This window comes from Alternaria postmessia (genome assembly GCF_024291825.1).
Source record: "Alternaria postmessia strain BMP 2775 chromosome Unknown scaffold_38, whole genome shotgun sequence".
NCBI classification, from domain to species: domain Eukaryota; kingdom Fungi; phylum Ascomycota; class Dothideomycetes; order Pleosporales; family Pleosporaceae; genus Alternaria; species Alternaria postmessia.
The window spans coordinates 237,302-256,241 of NW_026260111.1; the positions used below are offsets into that span (position 1 = coordinate 237,302).

Genomic DNA, 18,940 nt, shown 5'->3' on the forward strand with positions numbered 1-18,940 from the left:
AATACGACGAGCATTAGAGGGCGTTTGTTGCATACTTTGGCTTGGGAGTTCGATGTACAGGGAAGTGCACTGGAGTATTTGGAAGCATTGTGTTTTTGTTTCTCTATTGCTATTCTTTCACGATACCAGTAACATGCGAACAAAAAAGACGCTTAAATCAAGGCGCTGAAATCTCGTTCCACAAATGTAAAGAGTAATTGTCCCACATCGCGCTCTTCGTTACTGTCGTAAATCGTAAACCGTCGTCTCATATCAATACATACATGCCAAAAAAAGCAGTCAAGGCGGAACATAGATGAAACGCAGAGGACAGGCAAGTAGAGGAAGAAGTGTAATAATACAGTCGTGTAGAAACCTACACTTTTTCACGTTCCTGAATGCATCTAGTAGTCCCTCCTTCGGTGTCGCCTCGTCTTGACAGGACTGCCATCACCCTCAGAGTCGCTGCTGAAGTAATCGTAATCATCGCGACCATAGTCGTATCCATGGTCTGGACGGCGATCGCGATCGCGCCTATCGTCCTTTCGCGAATCGCGATCGTCGTGGCCGCGGGACTTGGAACGGAAGCGATCGATTACGCTGCGGCTTCTAGCACGCAGGCCAGGACCTTTGCTGCGTTCGCGTTCATGCGCACGAGTCCGGGATCGGGAGCGAGAACGGGACGTGGAGTGGCGATCGCTTCGGCTTCTGTTGGCATTGTTAGAACTGAAACCAACCAAGTATGGGGTGGCGTTATTCACCTTGAGCGTGTCGCAATCTGTCTGGCACCCAACGCACCCGCAGCTGCTCCTGCAAGCGTAGTCAGCCTACTTTTACCCAACGATCTCCCCGCAAATCCTCCCGCCAACGCACCTCCCACCGATGCCGCCAGGCTCTTCTCGCGCAGATCCATGCTATCGAATCTATCGCGCACTTTAGTCATGCGCGAATCATCTCGACGGTGGTCTTTGCTAGAGCGGGACTGATGGGAGTGAGAGTCAACGGACCTAGCCCTGTGACGATGTTCACGACGAGGCTTGGTGCTCTCACGGCGAGAGCGAGGTTGGGAGTCGTTGTAAGCGACCACTGGCTGTTCAGCGGATGGGGGGATGTAGGTCGGGTAGACTGCGCTAGGCACTGGCGCAAAAGCTGGCGCGAAAGTAGGCTGAGAGTTGGAGCGCTGACGGCTAAAGGGCGGCGGAGACGGTTGGTAGCCAGCGCCAGTCGCAGGGAACTCGGTATGATGGTAGGGGTTCATAGGAGAATTCGAGCCAACAGGTGGAGGCGGAATGGGCGCGTCTACCGCGGGCGACGGCGCGTATCCAGGGCCAGGAATGTACCTAGAGCTTCTGGGAGCATCGCGCTGGCCATAGTCTAGGGTGACACCACGTGGCTCTGCAGGTGCTGGCTTCGGAGTGTTAGTAAGTGGGCGCTGAAGCAAGGCCGCAAGAGGCGGCTCGTAAGAAGGAGTGAAAGCAGCAGAAACGGGAGAACCACGAGAAAGAGTGCGAAGCAAATGAGGTTGAAAAGAGAAAGGGGTGGACGAGGTCGACGTTGTCCGGCTTCTCAACATGGGCGGACAGCTGTTCGCCGGTGTTGGATGCTCGGGCATTGTCGCAAGCGTCGCGCGTCGAAAATATGAGAGATTATTTACCTGAGGAGAGTATCCGTAGGCAGGAGTAGCAGATGGGCGGTGATCTTGGACGGGGCTAGGAGCATACTCCTGTGGATTATACGGCTTATACTCGGATGTAGGCGGAGGAGGGAAGTAGGGCTGTCCCTGCTGTGGTTGAGCCATGTCTCTTGGAGGGCTGTGCTGTCCGTCAAAGTCGCTACTATGTCTACCGTGTCGTCCCCGACTCAGACCTCTACTAGCAGTCGTTCCAGTGCTCTTTGCGCGTCGTCGCTCTCTCTTTCGTCGCTCTCGTTCGCGCTCGTAGTCGGTGTCGTCCGTGTAGTAGTCGGAGTACTCAGTCGGCGGGCTGCGCTCTTGTCGTGAGCTGCGCTTGCTGGATCTTTCTTCGCTGTGGTGTCGTTCTCTTTCGTGTCTGTCGCTGCGTTCTTTACGGTGTTTCTTGATTTCTTTCTGTTCTGCGGGTGTGAAGTAGCCTCCGGGGATCTTTTCGAAGAACTTGTCGGGAACCTTCTCTGCGCCGACGCTGATGGCCTTCAAGGCTAGGGCTGCCATCTTTCAATGGGGCCGCGAAATCCGGATGTCGAGGTGACGTAGGGTTGTCTTGCGAGCAGCGATGTGATTGGAGCGCAATCGACCGGTCCCAGCGATTCGACGAGGGAGCCTTGTTGGTGTGATAGTGTGCAGGAAGGCCGACGAGTGGCAATGGAGCGGACTGCGCAGCGCGGATTATAGTGTGTAAGCGATATAAATTGTACTTGGAGATGTGCGAGGTGTGTTGCTGGAGGACTTCTTGAGAAGAAAAAGCGCGGGGAAGGAGGCCAAGTATAAGATGTGCCGCGGCAAGTGACTTTTGACGTACGGCGGCAAGAAGCAATTAGATTTGTTGCAATTGGGCAGGTGCGCTTAAAAGACGACAATATAGCTGATTCGACGCATAGTGCGATTCCGTGGCAGGCGCCTCGTCTACATCGTGAAAATGACGTCGTTCGTCATCGACGTGGCTCGTGCGCTACTGTCATTGGAGCCGCAACCCGGGGATCAGCATAGACGTTGTAGATGAATCCTGCGATGCAAAAAGCATCCCGATCAACGTTGATCTCGCAGTCATTCATGCACGATGCGAACACCACAAAGATGCCTCTTTTCATCCTCATATCTGTTCTGGAGATGCTGAGGCGACGCAGGCTTCGCCCACTGTGGCCTTCACAAGTCGTATTCTACTGTATGCGACGCACGGTTGCCACTGCATCTATTCTCCGCATGCAATCCTACAAAGTTCTGGCCTCATTGCCGGCTGCGGACGGGACCAAGCCTCCTCGGAATACGCATTCCATGTACCCCTTGCTTAAAACCGGGTCGCAATGCCATAAAACGCAAGGCTCCTGCGAGGAATTACCCGGGCGTGGCGGGCGCGGCCTATCGTGAGATGGTTGTGCGCTGGCAAGGCTCGTCAGCGTCGCAGCCTCAACCACTCAGACGCTTGGGGCTATGTGCGATGACGCCATGTTCGAGCTCCTGTGCTCACCGCCATCATGTCATGGGTCACGAAACATGGCTTTCTTGTGTACATTTGTACGGCTTTCATTGAGGAATGTGATTAGAAACTGGAAGCCCAAATGCGCAGACATGGACCGGGTATCTTGTGTATCAAACTAATCATACGCTGTACTACCAGCGAAGAGAAGGGAATGAAGATCATCAGCGGTCATAGGCCGCTTTACACCACTTGATCAGCAGCTACTGGTGCAGGGCTACGTACTTCTCCAGCGGGTCTACCAGCACTGTCTGGAACCTCAACCATGTCCTCAACCATTCCGAGGAATCTTTGTCTGTATTCATCGCTCGTGGTAGTAATGCTCATGGGGCCGTGATCTTTCCCGAACTTCAGTGTGTTGAATAGCTTAACCAGTCCCGTCATCGTATGCGCCTGGAGAGCGTCTTTTGACCAAAAGAAGTCGAGAACGATGGCTCGGTAAACCCACTTGCCGTCACGCGATACGACACCTGTGCGCCATGTAGATCCTCGACCGGGGGGCGGCGGCACGTCACCCGAATTCAGGTCGGCGGGATAGCGGACGAGAAACAACGAATAATCCACTGCGTTGTTGCTTTGTAAGATCTTTGAGTCCCGAGAGAGTTGGGCAATGAGCTCCTCCTTCTGGTCGATAGTTACTCGGACTTTGTCTTCAAACTCATCAATAAGTCGATCCTTGACACTCTCAGGTGCCAGTCGTCCGTTAGCCACGTCGCGTTCAGGATAGAAGTAATCGTTTGGCTTCAGATCATATGTCTCCCAACGTTTTTGCTGGTCCTTGCTACAACTTGACTTCCCATAGAGGATATTCTCCATTATGATGTGATGGCTTGGTGCAGCGCCTAGTGCAGCACCGATGGTGGCAGTAGGGCAGTAGAGGAGGTCTGTTATACGGACGAGGAGGGAGTCCTCGTTCAGCTCCATGTGTTCGACATAGGGTTCGAGAAGACGATCGCGAAAGAAGGATTGCTCGAACTGTCGTGGGAGTGACTTGATTAGATACTTGGAATTAGGCGTTGTAAAGAAAGTCTGCTGCGCATTAGCTGGTTGCTCTCAGATATCATATTGAGCCGTACTGATCCAGAGTATCCCAGGTCTCCTATGGGGACCAGGTCGGTCCGTTTGCCCTTGCTAGGAGAGCGGAAGCTCTCAATGTATCCTTCCTCTTCAATCTCCCAAGTATCGTTCCTTAACTTCTTGAATAGAGACGCGCGATATCGAGCTAGAGTAAGACTGAAGAGGGCGAAGAAGGCATATATACGCGCAAACAGGCCTAGATGCGCGCTCTCATCTTTCCGAGGCGCGTCAGATCTGAAGATGGCGCGCAAGATAGACGCGCTGATGAGGCGATCTCGACGTCCCATTTTGAAGTTTAGGGAAATGGCAGCTGTTTGCAGGAATAGAAAGGAGGTCTGCGTTGTGGACGCGTGAAGCGATACATGATCGCGGACCGTTGAATATCAGAATGACGTCACCGCGCTAACGATAGGCTTTCATGTGTTACCTGCTCGGACATGTCTTCACCAGTATACCGAACCTCATCAACGTGGACGTTTAGCAGCTCACATGAAGAATCGGAGTTCCCGCCATGTGGGTGAATTATCTGGATGATCGGCGAGACCTGACGAAGCGGCTCGTAGGCTTCTCGCTCGCTGCAGCTAGCATTTAGCACACAGCACAGCCGCCACAACGGCGCCACAGATTGTTTTCATTCGCAGTTGTTGGCCCCCAGATTCAATTTTTCCGGTAAGATATAGATTGACTTGCATTGTAGAAGAGGAAACTCGAGGAGTATCATATGTAACACGCAGTTGCAATGGACATTCTCGACAAGAATGAGTTTGCAACCTTCGACCGCCATGCTGCAACCTAGCAAGAAGCACTACAGGAGATCATCCTTGTACCAAACTCTACAATTGTCCTGATACGCGACCAGTGTTCAGGGCGTCACTAGCTTTACCTCGGGATCTCCGTGTGTTCGGCCTACAATTGTCAGGGAAGCTGCTGGCTACGCGCCCTGAGAGTGCGGAAGACCTATTGGCTGCAGCGATAACTCCAGTCCTAGTACATCAAATTCCAGCACTCATCAGAACTTGACCCACCCTTTTTTCGTTACAGAACATTCGTTCTAGAGCTCCTAACCTCGGCCGTGTTGTTTTGCTTGGCAATATCAATGCATCTTGGAACCAGAGTCTCGACTGTGGATCCTGATAACCTCAGATTGGCGAGCTATATATTGCTCCTTGGGGTCGCGCCCCAACCGATGTCCCGCTCGGCACGTCTTCCGTTGTTTCATCCTGGTCCCTTATGGCGCTCGCACTAAGCGTGCCGCTACAGCGCTACAACGGCGAGAACCAACATGGGTGGGCTTTCGAGTCTTGCAGAACGAAAGCAGAGGTCGGTATGCAATCTGGAATTGGATATGGAGCCTTGCAATCAAGCCTTGGCGGCTGTGCAACAGTTACACAAAGCTAACGACTACGTACCACCCCAGTACAAATCGATCCAATGTAGACCTTGACACGGTACAACCCACCCATGTAAGCGTCTAGACATACTCGTCTAACAGACTAGACCCTTAGGCCCAGGCAGTTCATGCCCGGGCTATCAGTTTGACGGCTGGCACCCCACATTATTTCGCCTCTGTAGCTCGCCTTACAGCTCGAAAGTTTGCCCAGACGCTTCAGCATGCCCTCTCGGAGGTTTCCAATATTCCCGTTCGCAAGCTACTGGATAAATTCTGCGTCTCACAACTGCAGGGTCATCAAGCCACTGCTTACTGGTCCTGTCTGCTATGGGGATTATCCTGACCAAGGGATTACACTCGGCATATAAAGCGCGAGACTCTCCCTTTGGTTTGACAGCATACTCGTACTACCCTGAATTTATAGTATTCTTTTTCATACCAGACTAATAGCAGGCAAAGTTGCTCGTCCGCAGTGCCAGTCTTTCATCGTTGTACCCTTTTATTCTGTTCCTCACATTCACTCCATACCCCAAACATACAATGGCAAGTGCAGACGTTCAGCAGCCGCCTGCGCAGGAAGCCGCACCCGCACTGCCTGATTACCTCACAAATCCCGATGCTGTCCTTGGAGATAAAGATGCCAAGTGGCGATACGGCAGAGCCCCAGATTACTCAAAAACAAGAAAGGTTTTTACTGAGAGTGAGTTACTGCATACGGTAGCGAGGCTGCAGGTCAGACGTAGTGCATCTTACTAAGAATGCATAGCAAAGCAAATGACGCACGAAGCCGGATCACTTCCGGAGCTCGTACAAAACCTCGTTAAGAACTGGGAAGTCGAAGCATCCTTCAAGCCTAGCATTGACGACTGGCGTACAATCGATCGTGAGAATTACTCATTTGCCATCAATGGCGGCAAGCCTGAAGGTGCGGAGGCCATGCTCAAGGTCGGCACATACAATGCTATCATCGCGCCAAACGAATACTACTCGCCCGACTACTCTGATTTTGCTTCGTCACACAAGACGTTCAAGCGTATGATGCCCACATTCGCATGGGAAGTACTAGAAGTCTACAGTGGTCCACCGACAGTGAGCTTCCGATGGCGACACTGGGGCCAAATGAAGAACGACTACGTCGGCTTCAACAACAAGGGGGAGAAGGTCACAGCCAAAGCACATGGAGGTTCTATCGATATTCAGGGCGTTACTGTCGCTACTGTCAACGAGAAAGTGCAACTACAGGCCGTTCGCACTTGGTTTGACCCCATGGACATGTTCAGACAGATCGCACCCGATGGTGTGGTGAAGAAGGAGGAGAAGCCCAAGGACATGTCACCAGGAGAAGCTCTTGACGAAGCCCAGGCCGGTGTAAAGGCGCCTGAGGAGCAGGAGCTGCCTGATGAATTCATTCAGTCTAAGGAGGAAGTCGAGCAGACCATTGCCGCTCTCGATAAAATGACAACTGAAGAAAAGATGTCAGGTTTACAGAGCATGCCTGCTGGCCACCCCGAAGTGTCGACGTCTTCTAGCACTGAGGGTGCGTGCCCTTTCATGTCTGGAGGTTCGCGTTGAGGTACATATCGATGCGAAGTTCACACGACTGGATGTTTATAGCCTTTCGGATTACTAGAGATTAAGAGCGCATGATTTATGGGCGAGGAACACTGAGCGAATCCGTGTTGTGTCTTATATATATACACAATTTTATTGCAACCCATCTGTTCTTTCTCAAGAGTTCTATGTTTTCACTCCCGTCTTTAGAGTTTTGTATATTGGAGTAGAAACAGTGCAGTGTATCAACCTCGGCCAATCAATCCATCGACCTACTACCAGCGATCAATCCGAACGCGGCGATCCTACCCGGTGGCATTTCGATAACTCAAATCAAAAACTGGTGACGTTACACCGCGATCGGCGCGAATACTCCGATCTTTGAGATTCTTCGGTACGATGTGCTGTTAGGCGCAATAGCGTCGACTAGTGAGTGAGTACCCCAGCCTCCACCATTAGAACACCTCCCAGCCACACTAACGATGGGAGGACGTTCAACCCTTGCTTTCAGAATATCGACCCTTCCTGCAGCGATCACTGTATGCTTCTAATTGGTCATTGGTGCAACACCCACCTATTCCAAATTTCGGCACTTTCTTCTCCTTCTGCTTCTTTGCCTTTCTAGCCGCCTCTCGTCGGTTTCGTTCTGCTACCGTGTCGAGAATAGCGACCTCGTTAGTAGCTTTTGCGATTTCGATGCTATTCGCGAAATGCGTGCCGAAGGTGAGCCTCGTTCTTGCAAACTCCTGAGCGAAGGGATGGCCTACGGTTGGGCGCAGTGGCTACTCGCCAGCGGAATTCATCGTTATATCGGCAATATCTGGGTTTATGGCCATTAGAAGAGGTAATTTCCTTGTCCTTCCGCCGCTGTACTCTTATTGTCTTCGCATATCGCGATAACGTTGGGTACATCTAAAATCGCCAAAGCAAGAACCTCGTGGCGGACTAAGAGCTTATCCAGTCCCTTCGTTCACTTGCATATCTTTATCCCATCCGATGTGGTTCAATCTCAGTCGACTCTGATCATTTGGCCACTAATTTGATTATTCCTGTCTATCTATTTCAAAGCGGCTGTGATGCATTGGAATTCTTGAGCTCATTTTCAGACATGAAACTTGTCTGAGCAATCCGTCTACAAGGCTTTGACTGTCGCTTCTAGGACTGCTCTCGATGAAGAGGATTGCATTAGCGATAAGTGTTATGTTCTGTCGCTTGCTTGTGGTGTGCGATGATGATTTCAATAGGAGCGTGTTGCCTAATATATTGCTTCGAAGATTTGCAGTCAACGGGGTTAGCCAGCTACAACTGGTATTGTTTGAACTCAAGTATTACAAGCATACTGGAACCATGATTCGACTAGCGAGCCACCTCAGGATGTGTCATTCCCGTTTGACCTTGTCTCCATCCCTATGAAGGCAAACACTATATTGGCTTTTGCTTTCTCCTATCGAGATTAGCCACCTCACACATCACTCACAGCGATGGCAGCCAATGCTACTGGCCCGTACAACTGTAGAACAACTCCGCATCTGACATGAAAGCAAACGATTCTTCCAAGTTTACATCCGCAGATGGAAACATTATATACCCCTTTCCTGATGACATCCACGTCAAAAACCACGTCTCGCTGCAGAAGTTGGATGGAGAGATACATACCAAAAACTCGCGGGGAGCAGGTGGAAAGACTGAAGGATACCAAAAAGATCAAAACACAAGGATTAAATGGAAACTGCCAGACATGGGCCAGATTCTGTAACAGGTGACTGTGTCTTAGTACACCCACTGGCTGGAGTCATCATAGACACCCTTTGAGCTATCGAAGAAGAATTCTGACGCATCGGTGACGGTGAGGTTGATATCCAGGCCACTTCTGAGTATTTTCAACCTGCAAGGAGGTGATTGAAGGAAGCTGCACCAGACATCCATGAGATGCCATAAATCTTTGCATTTATAGTAAAGAGCACATCAAATCTGATGCTGCTTGGGCCAGCAGACTTAGTCACTTCAGTAGTGAGGAAGACTAGCCTAAACACCTTAGATGAAGGTAGCCGACTCACTCGTAACGACAACGTGAAGCGTAAGTAGGCTGGTGTAGCTAAAGCGGTAAGAATGCAACGTATCGACTGTATTCGAAGAGATGATCGAAGATGGCAATGGTGCTTGAAGTTGGAAGAAGTGAAGGGAATAGCCTCGTTTTCTACGCAAGGAAACGCGAATCGAGAGCCACTGTTGCTAGGTGTATCAGAAGACTACTTCGTTGAGATGTCGATTGACTCTCTGTCCCTTGAGGAATTATCTGAAAGCTAGAAACAGCATGCGTAGAAGAACCAGAATGCAGCGGCGACAGGTATGACAGAAAGAGATCTTGAGTACGGATATTACCCAAATCGCATAATGAGCTCACACTACAAGAAGAAAAAGAAGAAGCTCTTGAAGGTTGGTTCAGATGGAAGTACCCAATATCCTGCAATGTGAAAGCCTGAAGACGCCACCACATAGCAGCAGCGCATATGGACTGCTGGCAGTTGCCGAATGAGACAATGTACAACGCATGATGGATCTTTTCCCAATGCAAGCTGTAGCAGTCACAGATGAAATGGATTGATGATATTAGATAAAAGGTATGAGACATGTTCCGGCAATTGCAATCACGGCCCAACATAAACAGTCAGCTCTATAATACATGACACATTGACTTTGATAGCCGTTCCCACTTGGACAGCCGTTCCCACTTCGCTTGCGCCACCGAAGCAGCCTGAACCTATGTCTCTCCCGGTAGGCCAACACCTCTCAGGGTTTTGTTCGTGTACAGCGGGTGACACTATCTATCGGAACCTGAATGTACCCTGCATGAACGCATCCACTCTTCTATCGAGAAGGTGTTTTCTCTTACTGCTGTAATACAGGTTTAGTGTTTGAAGATTTGGATAGCTGATATTGAATTAGGAAAACAGTCCCGCGACAGCCTTGCCGACCATGGTTGCCTACCCAACCAAGTCAGGCTGGTGTGATTTAAGGATGACCTACTGTAGGCAGCAGTGAGTCATACCTCCTTTACTTCATCATCAACATGGCGTGTGGTCACGGTTTCATGCTAGCTTGTGGCTACGCGCCAGGCTTTTGGACGCGACTGGTGAAGACACGGTATCATGTGTCTTACAGCTTGCACAAGAAGGCTGAAAGCTGGTCACACAGGATTGCGCAAATTTTAGCGGTTGAATGAGGCAATGTGCTGAACGTGTGGCACGCTAGAGGGCATGTCTCGTCTGCCTGCGACGGAGATGGTGAGGTCGCTCTCGTTGGTGTGTCAAGGTGACTCAGCCCGCAAACCAAGGCCTTGTCTTGCCGGATCAACTCGGCATCCGATTTGGTGCGAGGCTAATGGAGGGCGGGCAGCGCCGATGAGTCGTCAGCAGGTCGGTCACTTGGCGCTTCTGGAAGGGGCGACGATGGGAAGATGCAGCCTGCAGCTGCAAACTCTGCTGAGGGCGTGGGAGGCGCGAACCATGGTCATCGCTTGCTCTGGAGAGATGTTCAGAGCGGTCGCTGGTCGGATGAAGAGAGCCGAGGCGATTTGCAGATGGACGCATTTGGACTCGCTTTGGGGAAGAGGTCCGGCGTCATCAGCCACTGCGGTGTGCGAGAGTGGAGCAGGGCATAGCAGAGCAAGGCGGCGATGTGTTGGCAGCAGTTCATTGCTGCTTGCGCCTTTTGCGTCATCAATCACGATGGGCTCGTGTGCGACGGGCGATTGCCTTGAGCGATTTTCAGCCATGTTTGCATCGCATCGCATCACGGCATGGACCATCGGATGCGCTGCAAATGAAGGCGTCGCATGCTGAGCAGCTGAGATTACGAGCGTCGCAGCAGCCGTCGAGGGGGTCGGCCGCAAATATAGCCACGAAAAGCACGGTGAAGGCACAAAATGACCCGTCTCGGGATGGCGTCTTTGGCGCGCCCAATGACACAACAGGCAATGTGAAGACGCGTGCTTGGCTCCCAGACGGTCGGTCCCTTCATCTCAACATAGCTGAACGGGGTTTGTGAGGGGGTGTAGCAGACAGTCTGGGACTCTGGCGCTACCATGGCACGGAGCGTTCGAGAGCAAACGCGCCTAGCGGGAAAGGAAAGGAGACGCCGTGTGTCGCAGCAGCTTGTCGCGTCGCAATCAGCGTGAACAGCCTCGTTGCGCGCGCAGGGAATGGGCGGGTTACAGAGGGCCATTTACCGCTGCGCCAGGCATGGCGGCAGGCCGTGTTGGCATGCCTGCCTGTAGCCTAGGAGGAAGCCGCCATGCGTGATGATGGAGCGTCAGTCTCGTCTCACGCTCGATGGCATGGTAGCAGCAACGTGTTGAACAACGAGTGTATGAGCAACAATAGAGTGGGGGATGGCGATATCGCTGCCCAAGCAACCACCACTGCAAATCACGTACTGCCATTTCCACCTGCGATGGCAAATAAAAAAAGCGCGAGCGATGAGTCTTCCAAGGTCGGGTTGTGTGGCAAAGAGGCAAGCTGGCCATAGCGCCCGGGTGCGATGACTGGACTGGACTGGGGGCGCTGTAGGTTACGGGGTTCCTATTAGTATCGCCAGCGCCGCCCAGCCCGTCACCCTCATCAAGACAGCAGCAATGGACTTCACGAACATCTACAGCGCCCCCTGCGGCCTAATCTAGGACGCCAACCGCTTAACGTGTTGTTCTGTTCTCTGTCGCCTACCCAACTACTACCCAAACCGCAAACCGTCCCATCTTTGTCCAGGTAGCAGCCGACGCTTCGACCTCTGTCGCCGCCACACTGCCGCCTACCGCATAGACTCATCTCGCGCCTCCAGTCATACACGACACGAGACGAGAGAGCCTGTCCTTTTATACTCCTTCTCCCGTACCTGCGTCGCGACCAGCACCCCCTCTGTTCGCGCCTTCCTACCTTTACCGACTCCCCGACCGCCACTTCCTCACACGTCAGACCTCTACACCACCAACCCGCAAACAGCTCTTATGTACACCACCACCCAATAATAATAAATCAACAAACAAACACTCCCACACAAACACTCTCCAACAACCATCCGCGCTTCCACCGCGAATACACGAAGTCGCTCAGCCTGGTGATCCTTCCTCACGGTAGTCACCATCCTCGAACACTTCCCACATCGCCTGCCATCAACACAATGTGCCATTCGGCCAACACTACTCCAGTCACTCGTCACTCAGAATTCACCACTATTTCCGGAAACAAGGCCTTCATCCGAGGCCTCGCTTGCTAGAATCCCCCCGCATCCCCTCAGACATCCAGTTCTTGCGACAGCGCCCGCTGTTCAATAGCTGCAATATCAGAGTGCTTCGCGGTCGGTCTATCACAACGGTCTTGTTTCGGTGATTCTGCAGTTGACAGTGACTGGAGCCCGCTCTAGTCCGCACCTGGCAGCTTTTCGACCACTTGACACTGCTCGAATCCTACTTCCACCTGCGACTTCGTCAATCCCCTCAACCTCCTACGTATACGTTCCGCCTTCGAAACCTAGCCTCTTCCAGCACACAACAAAGAGAACCGCGTCTCGAAATATACGTCAGAGCTCACAGGGTTGCTCTCTACGGTTTGTCCCATCGGTTAAGTTCTCGGTCACCCCACGACCACCCGATCACGCCTTGCGCCACCTCTCCAGGTCTACCTAACGGTCAGCACTTCGAGACGTAACGACAAAGCCTAATCACCCATCTCCGCTCACTCCTTATTGTCTACATTTCCTTACCAGGTACCGTCCTGTATATACCCCTCCTTCATCATGAGTCTTGCTATTCCTCTCCCTAGCCACGGCTACATGGTTGAGACCCATCCTTATGCCGCTCCTCTTTCTTCCTCTGCTTCCTCTTCCACCTCATCAGTATTCTCAGACGCTGCGTCACAAGCGTCCAGCGCAAGCTCCACATCGTCTCACTCAAACTGGGACTCAGAAGAATGGAGTCGCAACCAAGTAGCACCGCCGACCTCGGTCGACCCTGCAAGCTTGTCAGCTTTCCAGCCCATCAGCCGAGTTAGCACATATCCTCAGTATCAATCTGCAGTATGCCGGGAGCCCGCACAGGAGAGGTTACCTTCCCTGCGCACCGAGCTTCTGGCCCCACTGGAGCAACGACAGAATCCTCGTCGATCGTCGGCAGCTGTAAACCAAAAGGCTCCACCCCAATTGGTACGGCAATCCGATCGAAAGGTCAACTTCGTCGATTGCCTCGTCGGTTAGTACACGCTTTACCCCTGGACCATGGTTCCCCCGCTGATTCACCCTTCTTAAGATTCTGCCACCCAGATGGTTGAGGTTATCTGGCAACTTTCTGAGCCCAAGAGCCGCTGTGAGAATGCCTCTGGACGCGGAGTACTTCCCCTCCGCATGTTCATTCAGGAGACACTTCGTCGCTCTCGCACAAGCTACTCTACGCTCCAAGTCGCCTTGTACTACTTGATCCTGATCAAGCCTCATCTGCCTAAGCATGACTTCACCATGTCTCAGCCTGAAGATGCATCCCTTCGTGCGCTGCAGTGTGGTCGTCGCATGTTCCTTGCTGCGCTCATTCTCGCCTCAAAGTATCTGCAGGACCGCAACTACTCGGCTCGCGCATGGAGTAAGATCTCTGGCCTCAAGGTCTGTGAGATCAATACCAACGAGATGGCTTTCCTCGAGGCTGTCAACTGGAAACTCCACATTGTTGACTCGGTATGGGAGAAGTGGCAAGAAGTTGTCTTGAGGCACACTCCTACTCTTCCACCGCCATCACCTGGCGCTCCCATTCCCAACACTTGGAAAGACGTCATCCCTGTCTTGACGCCTGAGTTGGACATCATTCAAGTGACTCGCAAGGCACCCAACACTCCTGTGCGTCCTCCTCTGAGGCCACAGCTGAACGCATCGCCTTACCGCACTCCGTCGCTCGATGGTTACGGATCCCAGGAGAGCACACCAACTCCGTCGCGCTACCAAGTGCCTCGCTTCTTGGAGCCGAAGCCTGATCTTCCTCACACTCCATCGCTGCCATCACTGGCTCGTTTGGGTCCTTTGCCGACACCGTCTTTGACGCCGCAATCCATTACCAGCAACACTCCTGCAGCGAGTGCCATGGCTTTTGGATCATCGCGACGCACATCGATGTGCTCGGCAATGCAACAGGCACAGTGCTCGTCATTGGCGCGCACCTGTGTCGACCAGTTCAACCCAAGCGTCAGGAATGGACTAGAAGCGTATCACTTCCCAACCCGACGACCCTCCCTGGCTCCCTCCAACTCATCCCTATCATCCTCTCCAGAGTCAATGATCTCGGACAACTCACGCACTTCTCGTGCTTCGTCAATCTCGTCGGTCTCATCTGCCGGCTGGGCGCCAACTCAAAATCAGGCCAACTTGGCTCGATTGGCGACCTGTCGCAGCGCGAGGCTTCCGTACCCCGTATTGTCGAAGTGCAAGGAGCAATACGAGTATGCTCCAAGCGAGGCCATGTCCTCACCTGATCTGGACAGCTTCCATATCGATGATTCGGATTCTTCGCCAGGCAAGGTTGAGAGCCCTGCGTTTGTCGCTCCTGCGAGTCGTAAGCGTGGAAGGTCTTCAGTCGACCTCCAGCAGAACGTGCGTCACTTGCTTCACAGCACTCGCTCCGCATTCGACCTTCGTGCTCAGAAGCCTGTGCTCCCTGATAGATCAGTGTCACACTCATTCGCCTTCTCATCGCGCAGTGAACCCAAAGGGCTGCAGTCCCCCAAGAACACTGTTCCGTACTGCTCGCGTCTTCCTATCCAGAAAGACTTTGGCAAGAAGAGATCGTGCTGCAGTACTGAGGTTGCACAAGCCTTCCGCCCACAAGGTCCAGGCATGTGGGCTGGCATCCTCTAGACATGACAACATCGTCTACACAATATTGAAAGCCCAAAGAAAGCTTAACAACAAAGAAAGAGAAGGAAGTATCAACGCATTTATTCACTGTTCGTATTTTACACACAGTCACACACTCTACACACCCGTGTATATTTTCCTTCTCAACCTCCGAACCAGCCATGTGTGTATTCTCCTTTTGGGCGTCTCAACAGATCTCATTTGCTAGTTCAGCTCCGGTATACCTATTTGGGTTACTTTTGGCGTTTCAACTTCACTACCAACTTGGCGTTATATCTATTCCCGGAAAGCTCGGTTATGAGCGAAAGGTGGGGGAAATACCTTGATTGCAGTCGGATGCATTAGCATGGGTTCAATGGAATAAGGCGTAGTTTGTGTCCGCACGCACATGCGCCCCTTTGGTTGGGTTGGATGTACGTTTACGCTGCGGTGGGTAAGGTTATATCCAGTGAGTAGGTAGTGAGTAGTAAGCAGATGTTGATGATTCTAATACCTCACTTGTTGCTTGTTGTGTATACCATGGTGATGTAAAGGTCGTGTTGATTTTCTACGACGAAGTTCCCCTTACTATGGATGGTTGAACTGACTGTGTATAGGCACTCGCGCGTCTGCTGTCACATTCGCTCCGTCTATCTCGACCCGTGATTGCCAGGCCCAACCTAAATTTTCCTAGTATCATTGACATGCACCTCCTCCCCTTCCCCGACCTTGCCCATCGCTCTAGCAACTGTAACACTCTCCCTTAATGCTCTTCCTAGAACGCCTCTTACCCCACCTTCCTCCAGCACCATCACCCCCGCAATCGTACACCCCTCCGGACTTGTCCCCATATCCCTCAATTCTCCCGGCTGTATCCCACTCTGAAGCATCTCCGCACTGCCTCTCATACTCTGGTAGATCTGGTCCTGAGCTATCTTACGAGGTACCCCCACAGCCACAGCGGCGTCGATGAGGCTGTCAACTATGATGGCCCAGAATGCGGGCGTGGAGCCGCTGACAGCTGTGGTAGCGGGCATAAGACTGGGCGGAATAGGAAGTGATTTACCAATCTGAGAGAATATGGCTGTTGCTAGCGCTGAGTATTGGGCTGGGAAAGAGGGCGAGGGATGGTGTTCGATGGCTGTTAGCGATTGAGAGACGAGCGCTGCTACATTTGGGAGTGTACGCAGAACCCACGTCTTTTCTTCGTCGTCTTTGGCTTCTGGGTCGGCGCCAACGAGTGATTCCAGTGCAGAGCGTGACCAGCCTGCTACGATACTGATTAAGAGTTTTCCCTGCAATGCCTCTTTGACACCCTCTTCTTGTAATGTTGCTTCGACTTGTGAAGGGTCGACACCGAGGATTATGACCTCTGAAGTTTTGATGGCGGTTATATTGTCTTTCCTGAAGATACGGACATTTTGATGCTGAGAAAAGAGATCTTGAAGTCGCCTTTCTGAACTCTCACTTTGGACGCAGGCGACAAATTGAGTGATGCCACGGAGAGAGTCCGGAGGGGCGTTGATGAGACTTTTCAGGATAGGTGTACCGAGATTACCTACAGTAAAAGATGTTTAGCACAATCTTTCCTATTTCTGTTTGCTTTTGGGACAACTCACCGCATCCCAGTATACAGAGAGTTAGGTCTGACATGGTAACTTCCTAGTGTGCTGATATCTTGGGTACTTCTTGCCAAAACTCGGGAAAGGAGAACTTTAGGACTTGTAATGAACCGAGGTGAACAATTTCTTCGTATGATCAAAGATCTTGTGCGAGGATATTGAATGCCAACAGAGCCTTATTTGACGATCCTCCAAAAGTCTGAATTTCGACTTGTGTAATGGTTCTCGGGAGGGAAACCGGTCCCCACTTTTCTTCACGCGACTATCAGCGGGGAAAGCGACTACGGAGGCCCACTTGTGCGCCTACGTCTCTTCTGCACCCAAACACAATCATGACGAAGATAACGCCCAAGTGCCGATAGTAGCCGCTGATTAACAAGTAGGGAGGTGCTATACTTGGTGGGATGACGACTCTAAAGCACGAATGACGGAAATTGCACCTTTTACAACAATGTATCCATTACATCAGTCTACTCCGTTAACATGTACTGTAACCTCACCGCCCTATGCCAGTTATGCCCAGAAGAACCTCCTCTTAACCTCCTTCCGTAACGCGGTAAACTCATCCTTAGTCCTCAACACAGCATCGCGGTTCTCTACTGCTCTACGAAGCAGATACCCCACACACTCACCCATACTACCCCAGGTCGTGCACTTCAATACCTCAGGCGCCTTACCACTCTCGCTCTTCTCGGCCAGCAAAGAGAAGCTGACTTCATCGGACATGCCGTGAAGCTGTCCATACGCGACAGGCACAGTTGGTAGACCAGCTTCCAAGCGCTGACGGTAAAGTCTGTGGGCTGACAGCACGCTTTCGCGATTGTGAGAGGCGAGAAAGAGATTCACAGAGGGAAACGGGCGTGCAGAGGGCCCAGAAGCACCGAATATACCAATCTGCTGACGAAGAGCACCCTGAGCTATGGTGTTGTAGGCGTTGTCCGTATCTTCTTTGGTGTCGTGGATCAGTGAACGGTTATCGGAGAGAATGTATGCGCCTCGAACGAGCTTAAGACCAAGTGTGAAGCCGTCTCTCTCTGCCTCGGCCATATGGTATGCGAGTACGTCTGAGGTGTCTTTGAGGTAAGCTTGGTAGGTGTTGTAGATAACGGCTTTGCCATCGCGGTTGAACTTCCGCATCAGCTCAAGACTTGTACGAGCGATACCCTTCTGCCAGTGCTGAGACTCTGCGTCGACGATGATCTGGACATTGCGCTCTTTGCACTTAGTTGCAATCTCGTCAAGGGCGTCAAGCATCTGTTGGGGTGGCAGTTCGCCTTTGCTGAATGCCATTGAGACTGCTGGGCCACCTCCCGTTGTTCTACAGTAGTGTCAGTAATGATGCAATTTCTTCCTTTGATCCTTTCTTGCTGTTACACATACTTTAGAGCCAGGATATCTCCCTCCGAGATGAGATCAAGAGTCCTCAACGTGCCCACCCTCCACGCCTCGATATCCGTATCGTGTGCTGCGACAGCCTTTGCATCAACGAACTTGTCTGAGGTATGATGGTTTGCAGATTCATTCTTGTGATCGAATACCATCTCCTTCGCGTACGTCAATATCACTCCTTTGAACCCCAGATCTTTCAGCTGCTTCACACACGCTCGTGTCTCTTGTTCTGTTTCTCCTGCGCAAAATTGATTGTATAGCGTTCTCTTTAGAAGAGCTTTCAGAGCGGGATTTCGGTCCACGTTGAAAAGGAGGCTTCGGTTTGGTTTGGCAAAGAAAGATAAAAGCTTCAGTGATGGTATTAAGAGAAACTTGTTAGACGATACTGTGGCAATGAAAAGTGACCGCAGCAACATGTGTGTTGGCATCGCTGATAGCGGATGTTGTGCAAGCGATTGTTTGGGCGTCTGTAGGGTCGGTGTTTTGATCCGTGGAAGCGCGGTCGTAGAATTGAGCCGGACCTCGAATATGTTGAAGCCATTAACGAGGCCTTTCCTGCTGGTTGCACAACGAAGCGTTGACTTAGTGAGCCGTTGCTGTAGCATCATGACTTCAGTATGTGATGTCGAGACGAGAGAGTCGAGTAGAGACAGAACAGTACTACAAGGTACTCATCTGATAAGTGTAGAGCGTTTCTTCAATTCCGCCTCTTCATCACGTACTCTTATCTCAATCTATGTATTACCTAGTGCATGACCCCGCTCGACGTCTCGAACGTGGGGCATTGCTATACTCGTGACTATCGCGTCAATGACCGTCACTCGGACGTGCAGCCGAATCGCGTGGGAAGCCCGGATATGGTTGGTACACTAAGCTAGCTGACCGGGATGTTGATC

General features: G+C 51.7%; 5 protein-coding genes across 5 annotated transcripts; 2 read left to right on the forward strand and 3 right to left on the reverse strand.

Moving 5' to 3' along the window:
* Positions 1 to 383: 383 nt before the first annotated feature.
* Positions 384 to 2,167, reverse strand: J4E82_006521 (uncharacterized protein; the record flags this gene model as incomplete). Its single annotated transcript, XM_051732777.1, has 3 exons — positions 384 to 687; positions 741 to 1,387; positions 1,634 to 2,167. The coding sequence occupies 3 exons, from the start codon at positions 2,165 to 2,167 to the stop codon at positions 384 to 386; spliced, it is 1,485 nt and encodes a 494-aa protein (XP_051587546.1).
* A 1,165-nt stretch (positions 2,168 to 3,332) lies between these two features.
* J4E82_006522 (uncharacterized protein) lies at positions 3,333 to 4,513 on the reverse strand (the record flags this gene model as incomplete). Its single annotated transcript, XM_051732778.1, has 2 exons — positions 3,333 to 4,178; positions 4,226 to 4,513. The coding sequence occupies 2 exons, from the start codon at positions 4,511 to 4,513 to the stop codon at positions 3,333 to 3,335; spliced, it is 1,134 nt and encodes a 377-aa protein (XP_051587547.1).
* A 1,643-nt stretch (positions 4,514 to 6,156) lies between these two features.
* J4E82_006523 (uncharacterized protein) lies at positions 6,157 to 7,188 on the forward strand (the record flags this gene model as incomplete). The annotated part of the gene is made up of 2 exons (XM_051732779.1): positions 6,157 to 6,316; positions 6,383 to 7,188. The coding sequence occupies 2 exons, from the start codon at positions 6,157 to 6,159 to the stop codon at positions 7,186 to 7,188; spliced, it is 966 nt and encodes a 321-aa protein (XP_051587548.1).
* A 5,769-nt stretch (positions 7,189 to 12,957) lies between these two features.
* J4E82_006524 (uncharacterized protein) lies at positions 12,958 to 15,054 on the forward strand (the record flags this gene model as incomplete). The annotated part of the gene is made up of 2 exons (XM_051732780.1): positions 12,958 to 13,408; positions 13,466 to 15,054. The coding sequence occupies 2 exons, from the start codon at positions 12,958 to 12,960 to the stop codon at positions 15,052 to 15,054; spliced, it is 2,040 nt and encodes a 679-aa protein (XP_051587549.1).
* A 659-nt stretch (positions 15,055 to 15,713) lies between these two features.
* Positions 15,714 to 18,652, reverse strand: J4E82_006525 (uncharacterized protein; the record flags this gene model as incomplete). The annotated part of the gene is made up of 3 exons (XM_051732781.1): positions 15,714 to 16,591; positions 17,288 to 17,973; positions 18,036 to 18,652. The coding sequence occupies 3 exons, from the start codon at positions 18,650 to 18,652 to the stop codon at positions 15,714 to 15,716; spliced, it is 2,181 nt and encodes a 726-aa protein (XP_051587550.1).
* Between the last annotated feature and the right edge of the window lie 288 nt (positions 18,653 to 18,940).